Here is a 21317-nt window from a genome sequence, read left to right as displayed (position 1 = left end):
TATACATTCGCATTGCCGTAGTAACCCCACCAGGTCATCAACCAATATGGTTGATCCAAGTATCCATTCAGCCACACACGCTCACCTTGGTCATTCGAAGAAGGTTGAGAGTAACTGTGATTTCAAGCTCGATTCAAGATTGAAGGTCGAAGGAAGGTTGGTACTTTTGATCAGAAGCAGCTGGAGTTATATGGTAACAAAAAGGATCGAGTTAGACAAAGGCGTAGCAAAGGCGGAAAACCAACCAATCAGACCATAGATAGCTTGTTGCTATGCAGAATTGACCAATGGGAGAAGACAAGGAGAAATGCGTATTATTTATGAATTAACTAAACAGCCAGCGTATACGATAAGACAGTTAGCAGATACAACATCCCGCGGCCCATGCATTGATAAAAATGACAAGTAGATACAAAAGACAACTGCCGTACAAACGCGCGCTCATGAGGGGAACACGTTCACCCAACATGTAAACTAGTACCGGCAGAGTAGTTAGTTCGTCGTACAACCCGGGGAAGTTCGTCGTACAGCCCGGAGAAGTTCGTCGTACAGCCCGGAGAAGTTCGTCGTACAGCCCGGGAGAACCCGGCCGAGGCCGATATGACACATGTACATCCGCCAACGTCCTTCGCAGCTGAGACTTTCAGCTCGTGTTTGTCTTGGTTGCGCTCGCCTTCCCCTCCTACGTTATCACATAACTTAGAACCTTCCAAGTTGGAAGGCTGTTGGAGTGTGCATCCGAGATATGCTAGAGCTGATAGCCAGTCAGCTGTAGAACGTCAGTACCGTCTGTTAGTGTCGTGCAACGTTTCTACTTGAAGTATAAATTTATCTTGGCTCTCCATCCGAGTCCATATGCTATTCTATTCAAATTTTTGAATTTCAATACGCTTGTCAGGTTTACAATTGACTGTTTCGAGGCCCGGTGGTGTGACTGTTGAGCTTTCCCACCATTCTTGTCTGGCTTGCAAGTGCTGTGTTTTGGAGAAGGGAAAAAGATCTTCGGCGTCAGGTGTCTGTAGTTTCTTAGTACTGGTATAAGAAATTCTTCGTCAAGTCTTAACTACTGCTTTGCGGTTTCATTTAATTATTTGAAAGAATTTAGAATGACAGTGAACAGCTGCATTATTTCTTTGTGGCGAATCTAATGCCGCCTTCATGGTATGTCGATTTGCCTGGTTATGTTCGTTGCGATTCTAAAATTATTAATTGCAACGCCGCTTTTTTGAAGACGTATACAGTAAAACCTGGTGTAAGCAACCTCTGGTTTTAGCGACCACCTGCTCTTAATGACCGTTTTTCCATGCACGGACAGCTCTACACTGAACCTGTTGGACCTGGTTCTAAAGACCACCTGGCTTTAACGGCCGCTTTTGCTTGCACCGTGGGGTGGCCGCTTACACCAGGTTTTACTGTATTCTGTTATTCGGCTGCGTGCTGTAACAGTGATATTGATGCACATAACGGTTGTGTACCTGCAGTATTGATCAAGCACATGACGTATTTGGTCGGGATCGTCATCGTCAGCACAATACGACTATGTCCGGTGTGGGTTCAATTGAGAAGGATTGTAAGACTCTGTATGCTGGCAACTTACACTGTCGTCGCACGGGAACAGAGGATGAACTCAAGGAGGAGTTTGGCGAATGGGGCGAGATCGAGGTAATGCTGAATAATCACTTCTCGTTATGTTGTGTGCAACTGGCCATGTATTTCTGTTTTGATTATTACACCACACAGATACATGCGTTTATGTTGGGGGGGGGGGGGCAATGTACGGAAAAAGTTGATACAACCATACACGTACACTGTTGTACAGTTGTAGCGAAGTTCGGACCAATGTACCATGTGAGAGTGACTTCGGGATTTGATTTTGCTCGCCAGGGCTTTGGATACGGGTGTGAGGCCGCATTGCCTTTATGACACTCGATACAAAATTGAATCTCATGAGTCATTTTGTGTGCTTTCTGTCTCTACTGCAGAGGATGAACATTATTCGAACACGCAATATCGCATTTATGACGTATAAGAACCGGATCAATGCAGAGTTTGCAAAGGTGAGATTGGAGAATTTCCTGAAGAATATGACTAACTTTAGCCCCATGCTGGAGAGGGTGCTTGTGAATTGTACAGTCCTACTTCAAATACATATGGAGGAGAGTGGATCCAAGTGGAAACATGTTGTGACTTTTAAAAAGGTTTCATGCCGAAACAATCATCAAACAACTGGTATTTTCACATGGAAAAATGTGGGGACAAGTAGTTATGCAATCAAGTCCACCAACTAAACCAGATTTTGAACAGTCAGACGTGCACAATCTAGCACAAAACTCTGACGTCTGACTGTTCAAAATCTGGTTTAGTTGGTGGACTCGATCGCATAACTTGTGCCCACATTTTTCCATGTTACAATTTTTTTCCTTGACTCACCATCTGAGTTCTTAACTGTTATTTTAACCTGGAATAGTGTTGTGAAGTCCTAATCACATTAGCAAGAATTCCCAGACTGCCGAGAGTGCTCAACACCACAAGGATGGAGCAATACCTCTCATCTGCCTTTGTTGTCAAGTCCTACTATGTATCTGATCGTGGTGACCAGTCTCACCGGGCTGCTGGAACAATATTCAACTGTCCTGCTGCTTTGCCCTGGTTGTAGCTTGAAATTGCCTGGTGTTTTGCTTGATTTCATCTATTCTTGGCGGAGATTGTTGAAGGTTTTGTGTGTACCGCTGAACAATAATTGAGTAGTGACATGATGAGTATTGACACTCATGTTATCCCGTATCCCAATCATCTATAGTGCATACACTATAATCTCTTGTGTGTTGCTCCCTTCTGGTCTAGGTTGCTATGAGCAGTCAGCAGTTAGGTGGACATACATTGATGAATGTACGATGGGCGTATGATGACCCCAATCCGCGTGCTCAGCTGAAGGTTAGTCCATAGTGTATTGCCATGCTCACATGATTTTTTTTAAGTTACACCCTTGAATGTCCTGCGACAAAGCACAATTAAATCATCCCATATTTAAGACACCGGTCTTTACATATCAGTGCGAAGTTTCTGCTTTCAGTTTCGCAAAATTCGTTTTTTAAATAATTTAGTTGTTATGTGACAATGGGTATTTATGATCCCAAAGTATTTCAATTGCAAACACCCTGTTCCAATAGGGAAAATACAGCATTGTTCTTTTCTTTGTTGTCTTCCTGCAAACTGCTCAGCGCTTACATGAATCTCAGGAACAGATGTTGTCAGTACTGAAAGATCGTTCTGAGTATGGCCCAGAGGTACCAGCTGCTAAACGTCTTGTACCAGCCACCGCTGGTAGTGTCACTGGGCCTTATCCGGATACCTCCCAGCAGTATGCTGAAGATGAGGAGGTAGACAAAGTGCTGATGGTAAGGCTGCGTTTCTCCACATACATGTGCAATGTGTAACAGACCGAGTACCTTCCCGCTGTGCACTCATACTGGCCATTCATTCTTTCTTGTCCGCCTGTGATCAATTCTGCTGTGATGTCCTGTGATCTCGTCAACATGTCACTGAATCGATTTAGGGCACTGCACAATTCAACATCAAAACAAACCCGATTTTGTTTCGCACACGACTTCTCGACTGGTCACTGAAACATTCTATTTAATAAAATGGCTAAACAAAAGTAAATGTAGCTGCTGGCCTTCTTATTCTAGCCTCTCTAACTGTTACTGGAACTCATGAGACGTTTAAACAAACTATACTGCATCTGTCTCTGTGTTGTATTCCTGTTCAGAGGGAGCAAGGTGTTATGCAACAAGCATCTGATGATTGTGGCCGTCTAGATGGCATATTCCGTCGCTTGGAGGAAAACAATCGCAATGACAGTACTGCCAGCGCTGTACACGATACTAACAGTAGCACTACCAACAGCTATATCATAAAGAAAGTAGATGCCCTGGTGTCTTCAGGGGCAGATACCGTTGCCAGCACATCATCCTCTTCGGTGGCAGCGAAAGAAACCCATTCTAGAGCCGAGCGGCCTAAAGCCAAGCATTCTGGCATTGAAATTACTGTGAGCTCATCTCATACCACTGTAGCAACTGCGCATAAGGTGGATCCAACCAAAGATCCGTTCCGCGTAGTTATTCCCAAGTAGGAACATCAATGTTTTGCTAAGCTGATACCCCTCCCGCTCACCAATATATATTTTGTACATGACTGTACATCTATTATTAATTTTGATACAATGGACTTTCTGCGTTGCACATATGGACATCAAACTATCGTACACTGTACATACACAAGTACATTTTGACATGCATTATTTTGTAATATAGGACTGACTGTACATAACGTTAGTTTTCACAAGGGTACTTCTACAAGTACTGAAGTAGTACTCTAATACAAGACTGATTGTAGTAGTATTATTATTATTATTATGATAAAGACTAAAGAGCGTTGATGAGATACTGTTGATACGCATACTTTGTTCTTGTCACACATGTGTCATAATTGTGTGAACGTATTGAGCATGCATGTAGAAGGGGCGTTCAACTGGGATCATAGTCTTACACATAGAGATATATCAATAACCTGAACATAGCACTCTCCAACACATGTATGCATAGAGATATATCAATACCCTGAACATAGCACTCTCCAACACATGTATGCATAGAGATATATCAATAACCTGAACATAGCACTCTCCAACACATGTATGCACCAAGGCAAACAGTACCGCAGTTCTCTGTAAACTTTCTTCATCATTGCCAGCATTATCAGCAGCAGCATTACGACTGAATAAGGAATGGTGTTGCTCAGCACTACACATAATTATAGTGCTTAGTCTTGTAACGAACATTGCATCTAGGCTAAATACATGGTATATCTATTACTATCTAACATGCCAACGGAGGGATCCATGATTCCAGGTCTCAGTGCTAGTTCTGAATGTGTGTAGATTCACAGTCAAGTCAAACGTGGCTTGATAAACCCCCCAGAGCGCTACACTGCAGAAATACGATAGCCAGCATGTATTATGTACAGGGTAATGTATGTGACACTTGAGTTTTAGACAGCAAACACAGACACAGAACACATGTTTTTTTGACAAAGGAAGGAGATTCTTCCAACTCAAAACAGTTTGGAAAGCAGGGAGTGCTGAATGATACTTGAAACAGTGCGTGATCATAGATTCCGGGCTAGTTTATACTCTTGTATCTGTTCTGGAAACACCTTGCCTAGTTCTTCAAGAAGACCATCACGGAGAAGCTGTATAGGTGAGAAGTTCAACAAAAACACCACAACAGAATATTATGCTGAGCAAACTTTCAGCAAAGTCAATAAGATTACACACGCACACAAAACCAACATCATAATGAGCTATACAAGCACAGTAAAGAAGGAGAGATGCACTATTTCTTGGAAGCAGGCAAGAGATTCATTGACCTTTCATATGCTTTAACAGTTATCACTACACCAAGTTTTGGGTCACACTCAGGTCTTCATGACAAGCCAATGTTGTGAGTATGATTCCCGGCAAGTGAAGGAGATGTGGGGATTATCCACACCAAAAAGATGAAATTGGTGCCCATATTCAGCCTTTCTCGGGCCTTGCCCAATGCATCGTGCTGATCAGTGCTGAACATCCCAACCACTGCTGCACCGCGTTCTGTCTGAATCATACAGGGTTTCACAGCTCGCTTCAGTCACACACATACATACACACACCACACACACACACACACACATACACACACACCCACACACACACACACACACACACCCACACACACACACACCCACCCACACACACACACGCCCACCCACACACATACACACACACACACACACACACCTGACCTGACCTGACCTTTGACGCCCATCGCCGGAGGCGATGATAGCAATGCTACGGCAGAAGCCATAGCAACTTGTGCTGGGATTACACCATTCAACAGCTTGCAAGGCTGAAGAATTGACCGTCACTATTCAGCCTGGTCTACACCATACAGCTATTTGGAGTGACATTTTCTGGCCAGCGAATCCCTATTTTTGGTCTTTTCATTTTTTTTCCCCGCACACACATCACACCACATACTCCCGCATGCACTGGCTGTTGGTAACCACCCAGGAGAATGAAAGAAAAGTCAGGAAGAGTCTGAGAAAGAGAAGAAAGACGAGTGTGACCATAATCGTCGGGAATCGAACCCGCAATCTATCGATTGGAAATCGCTGCACATACCACTGCACCATATGGGACACACACACACACACACACACACACACACACACACACACACACACACACACGAACGCGGATCGACAAAAACAAATGAATGGGTACAGAAATGGGTAGCAGAGACAGATTTACACACAGTACCTGTAATGAATTTGTTTTCGCCTCTTGCTCTCGGTGCTTGTCCACTAGCTTCTCCAGACATGACTTGGTAAACAGCTGTGGATTCTTGCCTGTGTCAATATACCTACAAGTACCATATCATTCACATCCACCAGCAGAATGCACACATACACACACACATACACACACACATATACACACACACACACACACACATACACACCCACACAAACGCACACACACACACACACACACACACACACACACACACACACACACGGCACATACACAGGCACACATGGCAATATTGGAGTTACATAAGTGCCCCGATCTACCAACTTTAACTCCAGAGCCATACCCACATGTACAATATACAACCTTGACTCGAAGCAGGGAATTCTACAAGAAAAAGCTCTACGCTTAGAGTGCCTGAGCGAAGAGGAATGCCAAAGCCTAGGCAAGAGTTGGTAACGTTAGAATGTTACTCCACAAGTGGAGCATTTCTGTCTCTTTTTCAATACACGCAGGCATTACACAAGTGCTATTGCCAAGAACCTACTCAAACACATCCATTGGCACAGTGATATCGTTGAACTGCGATCGGATTTCATCAATTTCTTTCATAGTTGAAATCAGGTTTTGACTGTGAACAAGAAGGAAGCGAAACGACAAGAAGAAACATGGAATAGGTCAACATAGAATTGTCACAATAGATTTCAGATTGTCAGCTTAGTTTTCTGAAAGTGTGTGCGTGTGTATCGTGTGTGCATGTGTGGCTTTGCACAAATTGTTATGTCTAACAAAGCTTGCTGGCTGTTAAATTCTTTGGCAATGCTGCCAATGGGCATTTACTTACATGTATGTATGTACATAGTCATGGCAAGTGAAATCCGACCATTGGGTTTACATACGGATCCTGCAGAGTGCTGTCACTTCAAGTTTCACACACTGGGTGTACACCACACAGCATGTGCACTGTGCAGCATTGAGCACTCTCTAAGCTGACCCAACTGGCCATGATGATGCATGTATGTGTTATTGACCGAGTACTTGGGCAATACCGGCGATATCTGCCATAACGGGGAACGACGCCAGCCGTAAGGGCAGATATCGATGCCGGCATTGCCAGAGTACGAGGTCAAGAAAATACTTATTTTATGACATACGCAGGAGGGTTAGAACCAGGGAGTATCTCTAGTATGTTAGCACAAAGTTGACCCTGACCTTCCAAGTTTTTTAAGTGGGCATTTGAAGAAGCACTTAGAAGGTCAAGAGGTCAAACAGCGGGCAATATCATGTATTATACCTCACTCCATATACACCCACACTCATATACCAGATCTCCCATGAAGTTTATAATTATATTTCCTTATGCTGACCTTTCATACAAACTTCCAGTCAACTTGCCCATCATGCTGGCGGCTTATACTGGGCATATAAACCTCATACAAACCCCATATAGACCGCCACCATAGAAACAGGAAGAAGTTGACTGTCAGTTTGTATGAAGGTCAGCATAAGTATCATACATTCCACTAGTACACTTGTACGTGAAATATAAACCATCATACAAACCTCGGCTTCGCCTCGGTTTGTATGTCGGTTTATATTTCACGTACAAGCGTACTGTTGGGTTGTATTATATACGTACCGGTACATTATTGTGCTGCGCTGATGAGTTCAAAAAGAACGAAACAGCATGCTGTCCGCAGATTGAGTATTTCGCTCCTGCTCTTGTAGCAGTTGAGCACTCTTGCGTGGGGTAGTGCCTTTGCTGTTTGCGTTATGCAGAGCTCACTGACTTGTCAGTTTGAGCACTCTGGCAAGGTACGTACATTATTATATACTCAATCTGCGGACAGCATGCTGTTTCGTTCTTTTTGAACTCATCAGCGCAGCACAGAGAAAATGAGGCCGAACCTGATAGCAATGGAAATAAAAATTTCCAATCAGGCCCGAACGTACCTTGCCAGAGTGCTCAAACTGACAGGTCAGCATTATTATATATACGTGTTCACCGAGCATTCGTACAGTGCCTCTGGCCTATCCACTGTTGTGTGTTGTTGTAAAAAACAAGACAGCACTATGAATGGAAGGTGAACATGAAAATCTATCCTCACATTAATTTTATGTTAGCTGAAGCCTACTGCAGGCATAGCCAGGGAGATGCAGCCCATCATTTCCACAGTTATCACCAACAGTGCTCAACAAAAGAACAGTGAAATGAAGTTCGTTCATTACTCAATACGGCCATGAAAGCTCTTACATTTGCTGATTTAGAACTGGCTGACTGCTGGTTTGGAAATCACTGGAGGTGATCCCAACTTGAGTAATAGCCAAAATAGACTGCTCCAGTCCATTCTCCAGAGCACTGAATTTAGACTGAGTACTCATATTTCCAATTACTTCGCCGCCATCAATCAATCAAAGCTGTTGGGACTTGGTTGACATGTCGACGTGCTATGAATATGTTTACTATAAATATTTGTAGCGTCTGCACATTTACAATCGCCTTTGAGAAGCAACATTCGTAAAACTGCAACAACAAATTCGCAGGCAGCACGACACTCTCACGCTGGACTACGCGGTGCTCGTGCTGTAGCTATTGATCATCATAATCACCCTCGAGGCCTCATCATGAAAAATGAAAGCCACAACAGAAAAAGTCTTTCATATGATGATCTGCTGGTCTGGGTTCTTGCCTTCTCGATCATTCAGAGTGAGTGTGCATGTGGCTCATCAGATTCAAAAAAGTCTCATGCACACATAATAATTATGTACATGCCACCAGCCGATTTTTGTAGGCTACTGTACGGACCTAGTACCTATAGAGTACAAAAAAAATGTAGCTTCCCCTAGCCCTCTACGACGTCATCAGGGCAACGTCCGCTCCAATTATTTTTTAAACAAATTCTCCGGGCATGCACCGTCGGAGAACTGAGAATTTTTACTTGTACATGTACTTGTTGTAGATCGGCTTTCTCGTGTTTTGCTCGAGAAACAAAGTTTTGGGTAGTTTGGGTGCTTCTTCTTCTCCTTGTTTAGTGACGGCATCAGTGCTTTGAGCAGTTCTTCCAGACAGCAGTGTAGTACTGCAGAGCAAGTGCTCCTTGCAAGCTACTAGTATTTCATTTCTGTAGTTGCGAGGCTCATTCACAACAGTTGTCTATTTGTTTGCAAGTTATACTGTTACGAAAATGGAAGAAGACCACTCTGTGGAGAGTGGGCAGACCGAACCAACTGATGAGCAAACCGACGATGTAAAAGATGAGGAAAGTCAGGAAGACAATGATACCCCTTCTAAGAGAGGTATTGGTGGGCCTGGACGCGGTGGTGCAGGAAGAGGCAAATCCAAACGTGAACAGATCGCGCAAGGTGGAAGGATGACAAACAGCACTGATCCTAACATGAAGAAAGCGAGGATTTTTGTTGGCAACCTCGCCGTGGAGAAAATTAAACGAACGGACCTTCAGGAGAGATTCAGCAAGTATGGTGAAGTCACAGGCATCAGTGTCCACCGAAACTATGCTTTTGTGCAATTTGCTGAGGAGTCGGCAGCCAGTGATGCGCTCGATGGAGAGAACAATGCTGATTTTGGCGGAAGAAAGATGAGTAAGATTCGCATCTTGTGTTTGTTTTGCTGCTGAACAATTGCTGAGTACTACACGATGAACTATTCAAAAGAAACTGCAGAACCAGGAGTCCTGTAAAAACCACTGTTTATCAAAGAACATTTAAATCTAACAATTTTTAAAACAAAATTGAAATAATTCGTTAAATTTTGAATCCGTTACATCAAGAGTCCATAAACAAGAGTATGCAACTGTGATCTCTTTTCTATGGGCCAGATGCGCGGCGCGCTGCCTTCATTACATCATTCAGCTGCAGTCCGCGCACTGCGGAAAATCAAACTCCGCACTTTCCCTCTGGTTAGAAATGGACGTTCGTACGGAACTGGAGTTCACGCGCCAAAATTTAGAGATCGGGTAGGTACTGGAACGAATCAAGCAAAAACGGATGGGCTCGTGGGAGAAATTGTGAGTTTAAATGCATGCTTTCAGAGCGCAATGAAGGCAAGTTATGTAATGAAGGCAGCGCGCCGCGCACTGACCCATAACCACAGTTGCATACTCTTGTTTATGCACTCTTGCTTACATGACTGTACTGTATCTGCAAAAACGATGTACAGTCAGACCTCGCTTAACCGCACACATCTGTTTTCCGCAAAAATATCCGGATATGCGAGGGAACCGGATAATTGAACGCACTTACTGTAGATGCATGTGGCATGTCAAAAGCAGTGACATCGTACATACATGTAGACGGGTCCTATGCAGTACAACTAGCGTGCACAGTATGTAAAACAAGCGAGAAAAATGACAAGTGCATGCAACTGAGTGCTGTCCACATGCACCCAGCAGGTCAAGGACCTCATTTGCCTGTACAACTCCCTGATTCTAGCTTCTGCAAACCACATGCAACCGGATACGACGAAGCTTTTTGTACATATTTTAACCAGTTTGTACACAAAATCATGCACCATTATGCGGATCGCGAGGTCCGGTTATGTTGTATGCATAACATATGCTGCACATCGGTAACCAGCGATTTTCCTCCGGAGGGATCCGGATAAACGAGGACCGGATAAGCGAGGTCTGACTGTACACATATCAAGTATGCACAGTTGTTTGCCGGGTTTCACTTCCGTTCTTGTCGCTAAACAAGCAAAAACCAGATAATTTTAAAGTGTTACGTAGATGATGCGTGTTATTCAAACTTGTCTTTTTCCCGCTCAAACAACAGCTTTGACTGACTCGTAAACGAAGACAACATGATTGTAGAATGGCGTTGTTGTTGGTGAATGCACCCAGTGCATCCTAGAGGACACAGTTGATTTCCAAGAATGTATTTGTACATACTTGGAACAAGTAGGACCCGTGCACTAGGGTGATACATGTGGCCCCTAGAATGTGCAGCTGTAGTTTGGGAAGAGGGGGGGGGGGGGGGAGGGGAGGGGTTCTGCGGCGGCAGAGTGTAGCATCACAGGACAAGTTCAAACACACTCCTGCACTCTGTGCGGATAGGTACTGGGCTGCATTCTTACACATGTACTACACCTCTCTGGTAAACACTTTGCACTGTTTGCCAACATCCTATTGTACCATATCATGGGATGTGAAGCTCTGCCATTGCACAATATCATGGGATGTGAAGCTCTGCCATTGCACCATATCATGGGATATGGAGCTCTGCCATTGCAGCATGGAATAGAAAAAGTGCAAGCAGTTGCACAGTCACGGAGGATATGAACTCTTGCTATTAGTCGATTGAAAACATTCAGTACGGGCTGAAATAAGATGTGCACCCGGTTAGTAAACTTTTTTCACGGCGCTCAAAATTGTTTACTGTTTGTACCCACTTAGGGCAAAGCGCACTGTACCCACTTAGGGCAAAGCGCACTTCTTGCATAGGGCGCACTGCTTTGGTGGTCCCACGGAGGTACAGCCCAGGCTCTGGTAACAAGTACTTCCCGTTGTTTCTGGAGAAAACCTGTCTGTTCAATGGCTGTCAAAAAGCCAGCTGTGTGACTCACTAGCATCACGCTGGGGCAGCTGGGAGGAATTGTTGTGTTAAAAAAAAGAAAATGAGAAAAAAAATGAAAAATAGGGATTCCTTGGCCAGAAAAAGCCACTTCAACCAGCCGTGTGGTGTAGACCAGGCTAAAATTAGCGGGGGTCAATTCATCAGCCTTGCAAGCTGTTGAATGGTGTAATCCCAGCATACGTCGCTATTATCGCTTCAGCGATGGGCAGGAGTATGATTATGAGTGTGTGTGTGTGTGTGTGTGTGTGTGTGTGTGTGTGTGTGTGTGCGTGCGTGCGTGTGTGTGTGTGTGTGTGTGTGCCTGTGCTTTTATGCAGGCATTCAAAGAGCGCAAGGCGAGACTCAAGGTATTTCAAATACTATTCTTTGCATATTACTTCTCATTGTGCACTAGCTTCTATTTCTGCACTGGTATTGAGGCATTGGTGTTGAAGTCTTGTTGGATTCCAGAATTTGTGTTGGCAGTTACCATGTTACCCACTGTCATACAAGTAAAGTGTCCCATAGCAGACACCTCAACTAAGGACGTCTCCTCCTTCAGGGCACATTTCTCCAGTCCCCAATGCTCCCAGGTACTCTGTATTCAAGAGAACTGCCTTTTCAGGACAGATATTGAAGTGACGTGTGCAGCGAAGAGACCATATTTGGAACGATTGAGTTGAGGTAGCCTAACTGTACAACTGTACTGATTCAGTGATCATATTCTTGTCTGTGTATTTTCTGATTGTGATAGTATTCTTGTCTGTGTGTTTTCTGCTTGTTGTTTGTACACTGTAGAGAGGAGGCCAGCAGAGCGTCGCCGGAGGCGCAGCAGGTCGCGTGAGCGTGAACGCGATAACTATGAGTCTCAGCTACGCCGGCGCTGGGAAGAAGACCGTTATGGGCACCGTGGTGGTGGCTCACATGGGGATCGAGCTGGTCGTCGTGACCCCTCACCACGGAGAGATGATTATCGTCGGTATGAGCGATCACGAAGTCCACCACCGCCAGGTTTTGATTATGAGCGTGAATCTCGTAGTCGAGATCGCCATGATCCCTACTATGATACTACACTTGATCGTGCACCGTCGCGTGATCGTAGTTTCTACCCTAGTTCTGATCATCACAGGCCTAGGTCACCTGATGTCCGGTCATGGCCAGACACAGCAGCAAGGGAGCGTGCGCCATCTCCACGTCCTGCACAAGGTCCGCTGGATTGTGAAGTGCTCATTACCACAGTTGACATCAGGTACAGCCAGTGGACTACTGCACCTGTGTGTGTGTGTTTCATGATGGTGCATGTACCTGACTGTAGATCTTCACCACATCACACACACATGCACACACACACACACACACACACACACACACACACACACACACACACACGCACACACACACACACACACACACACACACACACACACACACACACACACACACACACACACATTGTAAACGTGTGCACATGGTTTACTATAACCTAAGCATGTAGAAGTTTCCTTGAGGTATCCATGATATGATCTGCCGGTATCATATTAGCATCTGTACACCACCCTTATATGCATATGCATGTGGAGTAGAGTTGGTGCTTTTATACGTCACTGCTGCAAGGTCCTCTTGTTCTCTTCTTGTCTGTGTTTCTCAGACGTTATGGTGAAATGATCGCACGGCGTGTTCGCAGCATGGGCTTGGCTGTGGAGATGGTTCTGCTGACTCCTGGAATCCCACTGATTGATATGTTAGATGATGCATGTCGCCGCCGTCTACTCTTCTCTGTCCTGGTCACTGAGCAACATGAGCTGCATGGTTCATGTACTGTACATGTACTCAATGGCCCAAATAAACAAGGTACTGCTTATACTACTACAAGTACTGCTCTGTCACTTTCTATGTGCACTACTGAAAAGTCTGGTGTAAAAGCCACGGCTTATGCGACTTAGGAGGGAAAGAAGCATGTCCTGCAGTTGCTTGTGCTGAAGCTGCAGTCTGCTGAATATTGGCTTGACTGCTGAAGCTGCAGTCTGCTGAATATTGGTTTGACTGCTGAAGCTGCAGTCTGCTGAATATTGGCTTGACTGCTGAAGCTGCAGTCTGCTGAATATTGGCTTGACTGCTGAAGCTGCAGTCTGCTGAATATTGGCTTGACTGCTGAAGCTGCAGTCTGCTGAATATTGGCTTGACTGCTGAAGCTGCAGTCTGCTGAATATTGGCTTGACTGCTGAAGCTGCAGTCTGCTGAATATTGGCTTGACTGCTGAAGCTGCAGTCTGCTGAATATTGGCTTGACTACTGAAGCTGCAGTCTGCTGAATATTGGCTTGACTGCTGAAGCTGCAGTCTGCTGAATATTGGCTTGACTGCTGAAGCTGCAGTCTGCTGAATATTGGCTTGACTGCTTTGAGTACCTCATGTATTGTAAACTCTACTATGTTGTAACGTACTGGAATGCATCACTTTGCTGCTCTTCTTCTGGGTAGGGTTGCCTTTGCATACCTGCTTGTGTCACGATGTATGAATGCATGTGTGTGTGGGTATGTGCGTGTGTGTGTGTGTGCGTGCGTGTGTGTGTGTGTGTGTGTGTGTGTGCACGCATGTGTGCACGCATGTGTGCATTTTCACATGTGTGTGCATAGAGCATAAAAACATGCCGTTGGAAGACGCTATGGCACTTTTATCTGGAGACCGCAAGTCTGATGAGTATGCGCGAGGAGGCTCTGCACCATCGATGTACCGCCGGTCACCCTCACCACCTCCACTTCCACGTCGCTTGCCTATTCACTCAGAGTCACCGCATAGTGATGTGTTGGGTGCCTCAGCTGTTGCACCGCGCAGTAGATATGATGATGACCTGCGTACTTCTGAGGCTGCCAGTTTGGCGAGTGCATTGTCACAGGTTAGCCGTACTGGTGTTGCTGGAGCTGAGAACCTATCAACAGATGAGTTGTCTACTCTGATCAACGCATTGCAGCGCAAGCAGCAAAGTCTGGCTGGAAGTAGTGATGCTGTGTCTGCTGGTGTTGGTCCTACAAGAGCACCTGGATACGATAGAGGTAAGCACTGCTATTTTAGCTACATTCACGTGTACAAGTATTTAAGCAACCCGTTCTCTTTTTTCTCGTGTCAGTGGGTCTATGTGTCAGTATTGTGTCGTTTCCCTGGGTCCTGTACTGGGTCCTGTACTTCTCATGTAGTTGACTTGACATGTTGCAGCTACACCAGTTTCCCTGTTCTTCTCCACACCAAGTCTCTGGTCTATGTAGTACATGTAGCCAGTCAACACTAGGCGACGTAGGCGACGTGTATAGAAGCATTTTATGCTACGCACGTTGTAGCATCTTGTGTCCTTTGTAGGTATGTAGACATGGTCACTTGATACACAGCACAGGCCACACAATACGCGTAATAAGTCAAGTACATAACTGGGTATACACTACATATAGCTGTGCATGTAGCGATCGGTCTCGCAGGTCTTGCTGCCAGTCGCCCTTCTAACGCTGACCTTATTCCTTTAGTGATGAATCTGAGCTCTTTGGTGCTACTGCTCCTTGCTTGCACTGCTTTGCCAGGGACACCTATACTTTGACCTGTACTTTCATGGTTAGTACCAGGTCTTTGCCTGGCACTGCTTTGTCAGGACACCTCTACTTGCATGGTCAATACTATGTCTCTGCCTGCTCCTTGGGTAACCAGCACTTTCCTGCGTGGATTGTACAAGCACTTGCCTTTCTACCAGAACATTTGAACGTGTCTACACCGCCAGACTGCTTCTGGAGCCAAGTGGCATCAGCTTTGCAACGATTCCTCTGGCTCACCGTGGCCACTTCTATTGCCACAGGATGTTTTTGCTTCACGGGGCTTTGTGCTTACCCTGCGAGTCTGCGTCTGCGAGGAATTACATTCCAAAAGTACTCGTTGCAATTCTTCTTTTGCCTTCCACAGTGGCTAGTAAGCCAGTAATGCACATGCCCATGTGTTTCTACGTGATGTAGGTGTCTAGTGACAGAAGCAGAAGTAGAGTGTAATAGGTGATGCTGTGACCAGTGTTTGCTTACTGGTCACAATGCCTTGCACTGTTATTACACATAATTGCAAGTACACATTTGCACACGCACACACATTGCGCGTGTCCTTCTTCGCCTCATTGCCCTGAAGCAAAGAGCCCCCTTGTTTGCACATAGTTTATTTCTAGAACTTCCATTTATATCGCCGTGAGTCCAGAGACATGAATCTGTAGGAGATTCTGCCAATTGGTTTAAAAAATCTTTGCTCAACATGGAGTGTTGAGCATACTACACACTTCTGAAGTAACCTTCATGACGCCAGGTGTGAGTACATGCTTTCTCCTGAATTGCAGTACTTGGCGCGGTTTATACAGCGTAATGTTTACGACCGCCATGGCTGGACTCAGTTTATCAACTTGTTGCTGAATACTTCAGGAAGCCTTCGAGATGGCCACAAATATGTCGAAGGGAGCCTCTTTACTGTTTTGCTTGGCTTGGCACTCGCCAATCCAGACCTTGTGGCCGTTGTCTGTATGGATATGTAACAGTTGCCTTTCAGTCTTCAATACTCTTCATAGGCTTGGACAGGTCATTCAGCTTTAGTAGATATCTTTTAAGATTAAAAAAAAAAGATATCTAGTGCATGGCGCTTTTTCAAGACCGCTGCTAGTCTAGCTGCTCGTGTTTCTTGTCTTCCAACTCCTGGATCACCAAGATATGCTTGTCCATTGCTGGCATTGGTGTTGATCACAACTTGAAGTAGCATCCGCTTTTAGTCCAATTAGGCTAATATGTTGATTTGGCCCTGCAGCTGTGTCAAGTTTGGTCACTTCTTCACATCAGCTACTTTTCAGTTCAGTGTTAAATGACTACACCACCACCACCACCACCACCACCACCACCATTGTGCTTTCTGCTGCTGCTGCTGCTGCTACTGCTGCTACTTACCTTCTTCTATAGTGTCAACTGGGTTGATGTGTTGCAGCAGATTGTGTGAAGGAGGCACCCTGAATCTCATTGGATGCACGGACAGGTCAACACACACCTGTCACTTTGCATAATACTTGACTTGTTGTGTTCGTGTATGGTCCTGTCCACATCCTTCTTGCCCAGAGGCGCGCACACGCCCTCCTAGGGCTAACTGGTTCCGACTCCTGTAAATTAAAGGCAAACTTCTCTTCTGGGATAGTCCAAGGAGGGTTCTCTATAAATACCACTTCAGACTTGACCAAGGAGTCATTTCAGCCATCTTGTGCAATGGAGGTTTCATTCTTCTCAGTATTTACCTTTACGTTCACCTGCTGTGTAGTGAATGTACCTCTTCTAGCCTTTGAAGAGTCGCTGTAGCGGATGTACCTCTTCTAGCCATTTAAGAGTCGCTTTAGCGGATGTACCTCTTGTAGCCTTTGAAGAGTCAATGTAGTGGATGTACCTCTTCTTGCCTTTGAAGAGTCGCTTTAGCGGATGTACCTCTTGTAGCCTTTAAAGAGTTGCTGTAGTGGATGTAGCTCTTGTAGCCTTTGAAGAGTCAATGTAGTGGTATACGTCTTCTAGACTTCGAAAGGCACAGTAGTGGATGTACCCCTTCTAGGCTTTGAAGAGCACTGTCGGGGTCGTCTCTCACCTCATGTACATGTACCTTCACCAGTTACTTCTTGCTTATCTCCTGGCAAATTGCTTTTCGAATACTTGATGATAGTGCTGTGAAGAATTTCACTTGGCTGCAAGATTGCCCCTTACCTCTTCTCGTTGCCTTATTCAACTTCTTCCTCTCGTTGCCATGTTTGGGTTGGTGGATTTCATGGTAGAATGGCCGAATGGGCAGCATCTCTCTCAGGGAAGGTTATCTGTGTGTTGTATCTGTTTCTCTTTGGACATCCGTGATGCAAGCAGCATGGGTATTTTTTGTCTATGCATCGTAGAACACTCGCTCAGATGTCCCCTTGGATACCAGTCGTATCGTTATTACATGTGTTTTGCAACTTTGCATGTGACTACTGTCTGTTCTCGTCTCTCTCTTCTCTCTCTTCTTTCTTTCTTCCTTTCTTTTTGACATGAGCTGTAAGCTGGTACAATTTTGACTCTGCTGCAGTTTGCATGTTTTCCACAGTTCTGTTGAGGAGAGTGTAGTTTCAGTTTGCATGCTAGAGCATGTCACTTAGCTACCGGTAATGGGTTATTGCACAGTGCAGCATATGCAGACCACCTGCCACCACTCCTCAATACTGCCTGTTCTTTGTCGACATTCTCTACATTACTAGCCGTAACTCTTCTGTCTGTCATGATGTGCTGCTGCTGCTCTATTCTTGTGTCTAGCACCGTACTCTGGAAGAAGTCTGACTAGTGCTGCTCCTACTGATCCTGATCGTCCTCGCCATGACGGTATTGAGAGTTCAACAGCTGCCGCCGCCGCTGCTGCTGCTATGCGCAAACGTAAAAGATCACCATCCCCTCCTCCTCCTTCTGCTGCTGCTACTGCAGCTGCTCGGTCACTATCTCGCGAGCGAGGCGGAGCAGGGTATCAGGGACATGAGCATCGAGACACCACTGCTGCTAAATTTGAATCTTTTCCCGAGTCCCGTCCTGCTGTGGCTGCTTCTCATCGTGTTGGCGACAGGGTTGGGCGTAAAGAAGAAGCTATGGATTCTTCTAGTGGGCCTTCTGCTAGTTACTTTGATGTTGGTACTGCTGTTCGTAGGCCTGCTAGTGCTGCTAGCACTTCTAGACAAGCTGAAACACAGCCTCCTTCGCGTTCGGCACCTGTCACCAGTACTCCAAGTACAATGGCAAATTCTTCGCGGCCATCTCAACCTTCCTCAAGTCACCATCCTTCAAGCACTCCAGTAGCTCAGGCTCAACGTCAGCAAAGACAAGCATCACCAAATGCGCCTAGTCCTTCTCACGGCCCTGCTCGCGTTCCTCCTCGTGATCCTTCTTCTCGTGACATTACTTCAGTTCAAGGCAACCAAACTGGTCAAAGGAATTTTACATCGAATCGGAGTGGATATAATGTTGATCCTCCTTCTGCCATGACTGCTGCTAGCAGTCATGCTGGTAGTGGTGCTGCAGGCAACATTTCTGCAAGTAATACTGCTGGCGGCCGTGGAGTGGTGCAAGGCCGATCATCTGTACCAGCGGCAGCAGCAGCACGTGATGTCCAGGGTCCACGCGCTCCGCCATCTCACCAGAGTGGATCTTCTGCGAGTTCAGCATCCAGGTATGTCGGTGGACCTAATGCTGCTGCTGTGGCTCCTGCTGCTGCTTCTTCAAATCCAGGTAGAAGCGGACAGCAGCAATACGGCAGCAGCAGCAGCAGCAATCGAGCAGTACCCCACAACGCTCAGCAACAACCACAAGCCCAGCAGGTACACCAGCAACGTCAGCAACAGCCGCTGGAACATGAGCAGCGTGGCCAGTACAATACTTCACAGTACTATGACGGTGAGCAACAAAAGCAACCGTATCCACGACAACCCCAGCAGCAGCAGCAATTTCAACAACAGCAGCACCATGCCACAGCCCGGAACACTTCCCCTCATCGCCCAGGTAATCAGGGTCATTACCCACAGCAGGAGCACCGTTCACAGCAACAACAGCCACCACAGCAGCCTCAACAGCCACCACAGCAGCATCAACAGCCACCACAGCAGCGGCAACACCAGCAGCCCCCACAGCAGCGGCAACACCAGCAACACCAGCAACCCCCACAGCAGCGGCAACACGAGCCTCCACAGCAGCGCCAACACCAGCAGCCCCCACACCAGCAGCCCCCACACCAGCAGCCTCCACACCAGCACCAACACCAGCCCGCACACCAGCAGCAGCCGCCACAGCAACGCCAACACCAGCCCCCACAGCAGCAGCAACGCCAACAGCAGCCTCCGCAGCAGCAACACCCGTCCCAGCACCAGCGGCCGCAGCACCAGCCGCAGCAGCAGCAGCACCAGCAGCAGCATACTTCTAGCTCATACAATACTGCCAGTGCACCACCCGTTGTTGCTTACCCGGGTCAACGCCAGGCCGGTGGAGGTAGTGGGGCCTATTCAGCAAGTTCAGGCTATACTCAAGGCTCTGCTTACGGCTTGCAAGCTCAGTCGCATGACAAGCCTGCTTCGTCACCTTTCGGCCAAAAGAACCCCAATGTACAGAATGCTCTTGATAACCTCATCAAATCAGGACCAAACTTGCTGCGACGGACTTTCTAAATGCAGGGACAATTTCATCCTGTTCTTTTGCCTACTAGCAGCGCTCGTCTTCCTTTCCAAGTAGCAGCAGCAGCAGCAGTCCAGTATTGAGTATGCCTAATCTCAATGTTGGAGTAGACCTTGGCAATGAGATGGAGCCCTGCTCTGATCACCTCCAATGGATCCGAGTAATAGGCTTTCTTCTTCTTCTTCCTCCTTCTCCTCCTCCTCCTCCTCTTCTTCGCCATCTTAGTTTGTCAATAGACTTTCAACTGCGCTTCACAAGCTTTCATGTCTCTTTCCGTATGAGCATGGAGAGTAAGGCCAATAGCAGCCGCAGCAGTTAGTGCAGCAACAAGTGCTACAGCAGCACTACGTACACGTCTACCACCACTACTACTAGCACCGCCACTACAACAACAACAACAACAACTACAGTACTTGTGCCATGGCTTGTCTTGCTTGTAGTTCACTCACTACATTCACCTGTTTCTTTTCGTATTCATTTTTATCCACCCGTTTCTTGCTAGTGCATGTTTAGCCTGGCTCCTTCCTTTTATGTAGCCTCGCACTGTAGCCCAGTTTCTTCCATCTTCGCCGTCCACCACGCCTGTGGGCATGCCAGCACGTCGTTGTGCTCCTTTGCAGTGACTGAGGACTGGAGTGTTGTCTTGTTCAATGTATTGTGCCATCACCCTTGCCTTAATCCACCATCAGTGGTTGTGTGCTATTGGCAATGAATCCCGAGCCGGGAAGACCGCCTCTCCGTATTGCACAGTCTGTCTGTGAATCCTCCTCCTTCAGCCAATGTTCACTCAGGTCTGTTACTTCATGCTCACACCTTTGTGGTGCACCACTACCTAGCTTTGATGGGCAAGCGTTGTGTGTGTGTGTGTGTGCGTGCGTGTGCGCGTGCATGCATGTGTGGATGTACAGGTAGATGTGGGTGCGGGTGTGTGGGTGCGGGTGTGTTCACCTTGTTGCATCGGCTGCTGCCTACACATTCGCTCACAAGTCGGTGTCCTTGCCAACTTGTGCAACTGAAGTAGTAGTATATGTGGTATATTGGTGATCATTGAGTTGGTTGGACAGGATAGACTTAGAGCCTTGTTTAGGGCATGCACCTCACACTTGAGTCCATAGGATGGCAGGTGTAGAGGTCGGTGCACTCTCTTACACAGAGCACCAAACACCACGGCTGGGAGGCAGTT

General features: G+C 46.3%; 3 protein-coding genes across 3 annotated transcripts in view; 2 read left to right on the top strand and 1 right to left on the bottom strand.

Annotated features, from left to right (window-relative positions):
* The window catches only part of LOC135817613 (uncharacterized), a 10009-nt gene extending 5381 nt beyond the window's left edge, over positions 1-4628 (top strand). Inside the window, exons 3-7 of the mRNA XM_065330833.1 lie at positions 1482-1662; positions 1983-2057; positions 2845-2934; positions 3222-3398; positions 3770-4628. Coding sequence (XP_065186905.1) covers positions 1482-1662; positions 1983-2057; positions 2845-2934; positions 3222-3398; positions 3770-4132 — 886 coding nt within the window. The 3' untranslated portion in view covers positions 4133-4628. The remainder of the gene's footprint in view (positions 1-1481; positions 1663-1982; positions 2058-2844; positions 2935-3221; positions 3399-3769) is intronic.
* Positions 4629-4722: 94 nt separating this feature from the next.
* On the bottom strand, positions 4723-9030 carry LOC135817615 (mediator of RNA polymerase II transcription subunit 10-like). Its single transcript, XM_065330837.1, has 4 exons — positions 8604-9030; positions 6897-6980; positions 6359-6461; positions 4723-5250 (listed from the first exon to the last, which is right to left on the bottom strand). The coding sequence occupies exons 1-4, from the start codon at positions 8729-8731 to the stop codon at positions 5167-5169; spliced, it is 399 nt and encodes a 132-aa protein (XP_065186909.1). The 5' UTR covers positions 8732-9030; the 3' UTR covers positions 4723-5166.
* Positions 9031-9297: 267 nt separating this feature from the next.
* LOC135817612 (AT-rich interactive domain-containing protein 1A-like) lies at positions 9298-20965 on the top strand. Its single transcript, XM_065330832.1, has 6 exons — positions 9298-9949; positions 12259-12288; positions 12719-13169; positions 13569-13771; positions 14555-14971; positions 18239-20965. Exons 1-6 carry the CDS (start codon positions 9535-9537, stop codon positions 20125-20127), a joined length of 3405 nt encoding a protein of 1134 aa, XP_065186904.1. The 5' UTR covers positions 9298-9534; the 3' UTR covers positions 20128-20965.
* Positions 20966-21317: the final 352 nt, after the last annotated feature.

The sequence above is a fragment of the Sycon ciliatum genome, chromosome 5, assembly GCF_964019385.1.
Source record: "Sycon ciliatum chromosome 5, ocSycCili1.1, whole genome shotgun sequence".
Classification (NCBI taxonomy): Eukaryota; Metazoa; Porifera; class Calcarea; order Leucosolenida; family Sycettidae; genus Sycon; species Sycon ciliatum.
The sequence above is the reverse complement of the archived record's forward strand: the minus strand, read 5'-3'. Positions and strand labels throughout refer to the sequence as shown.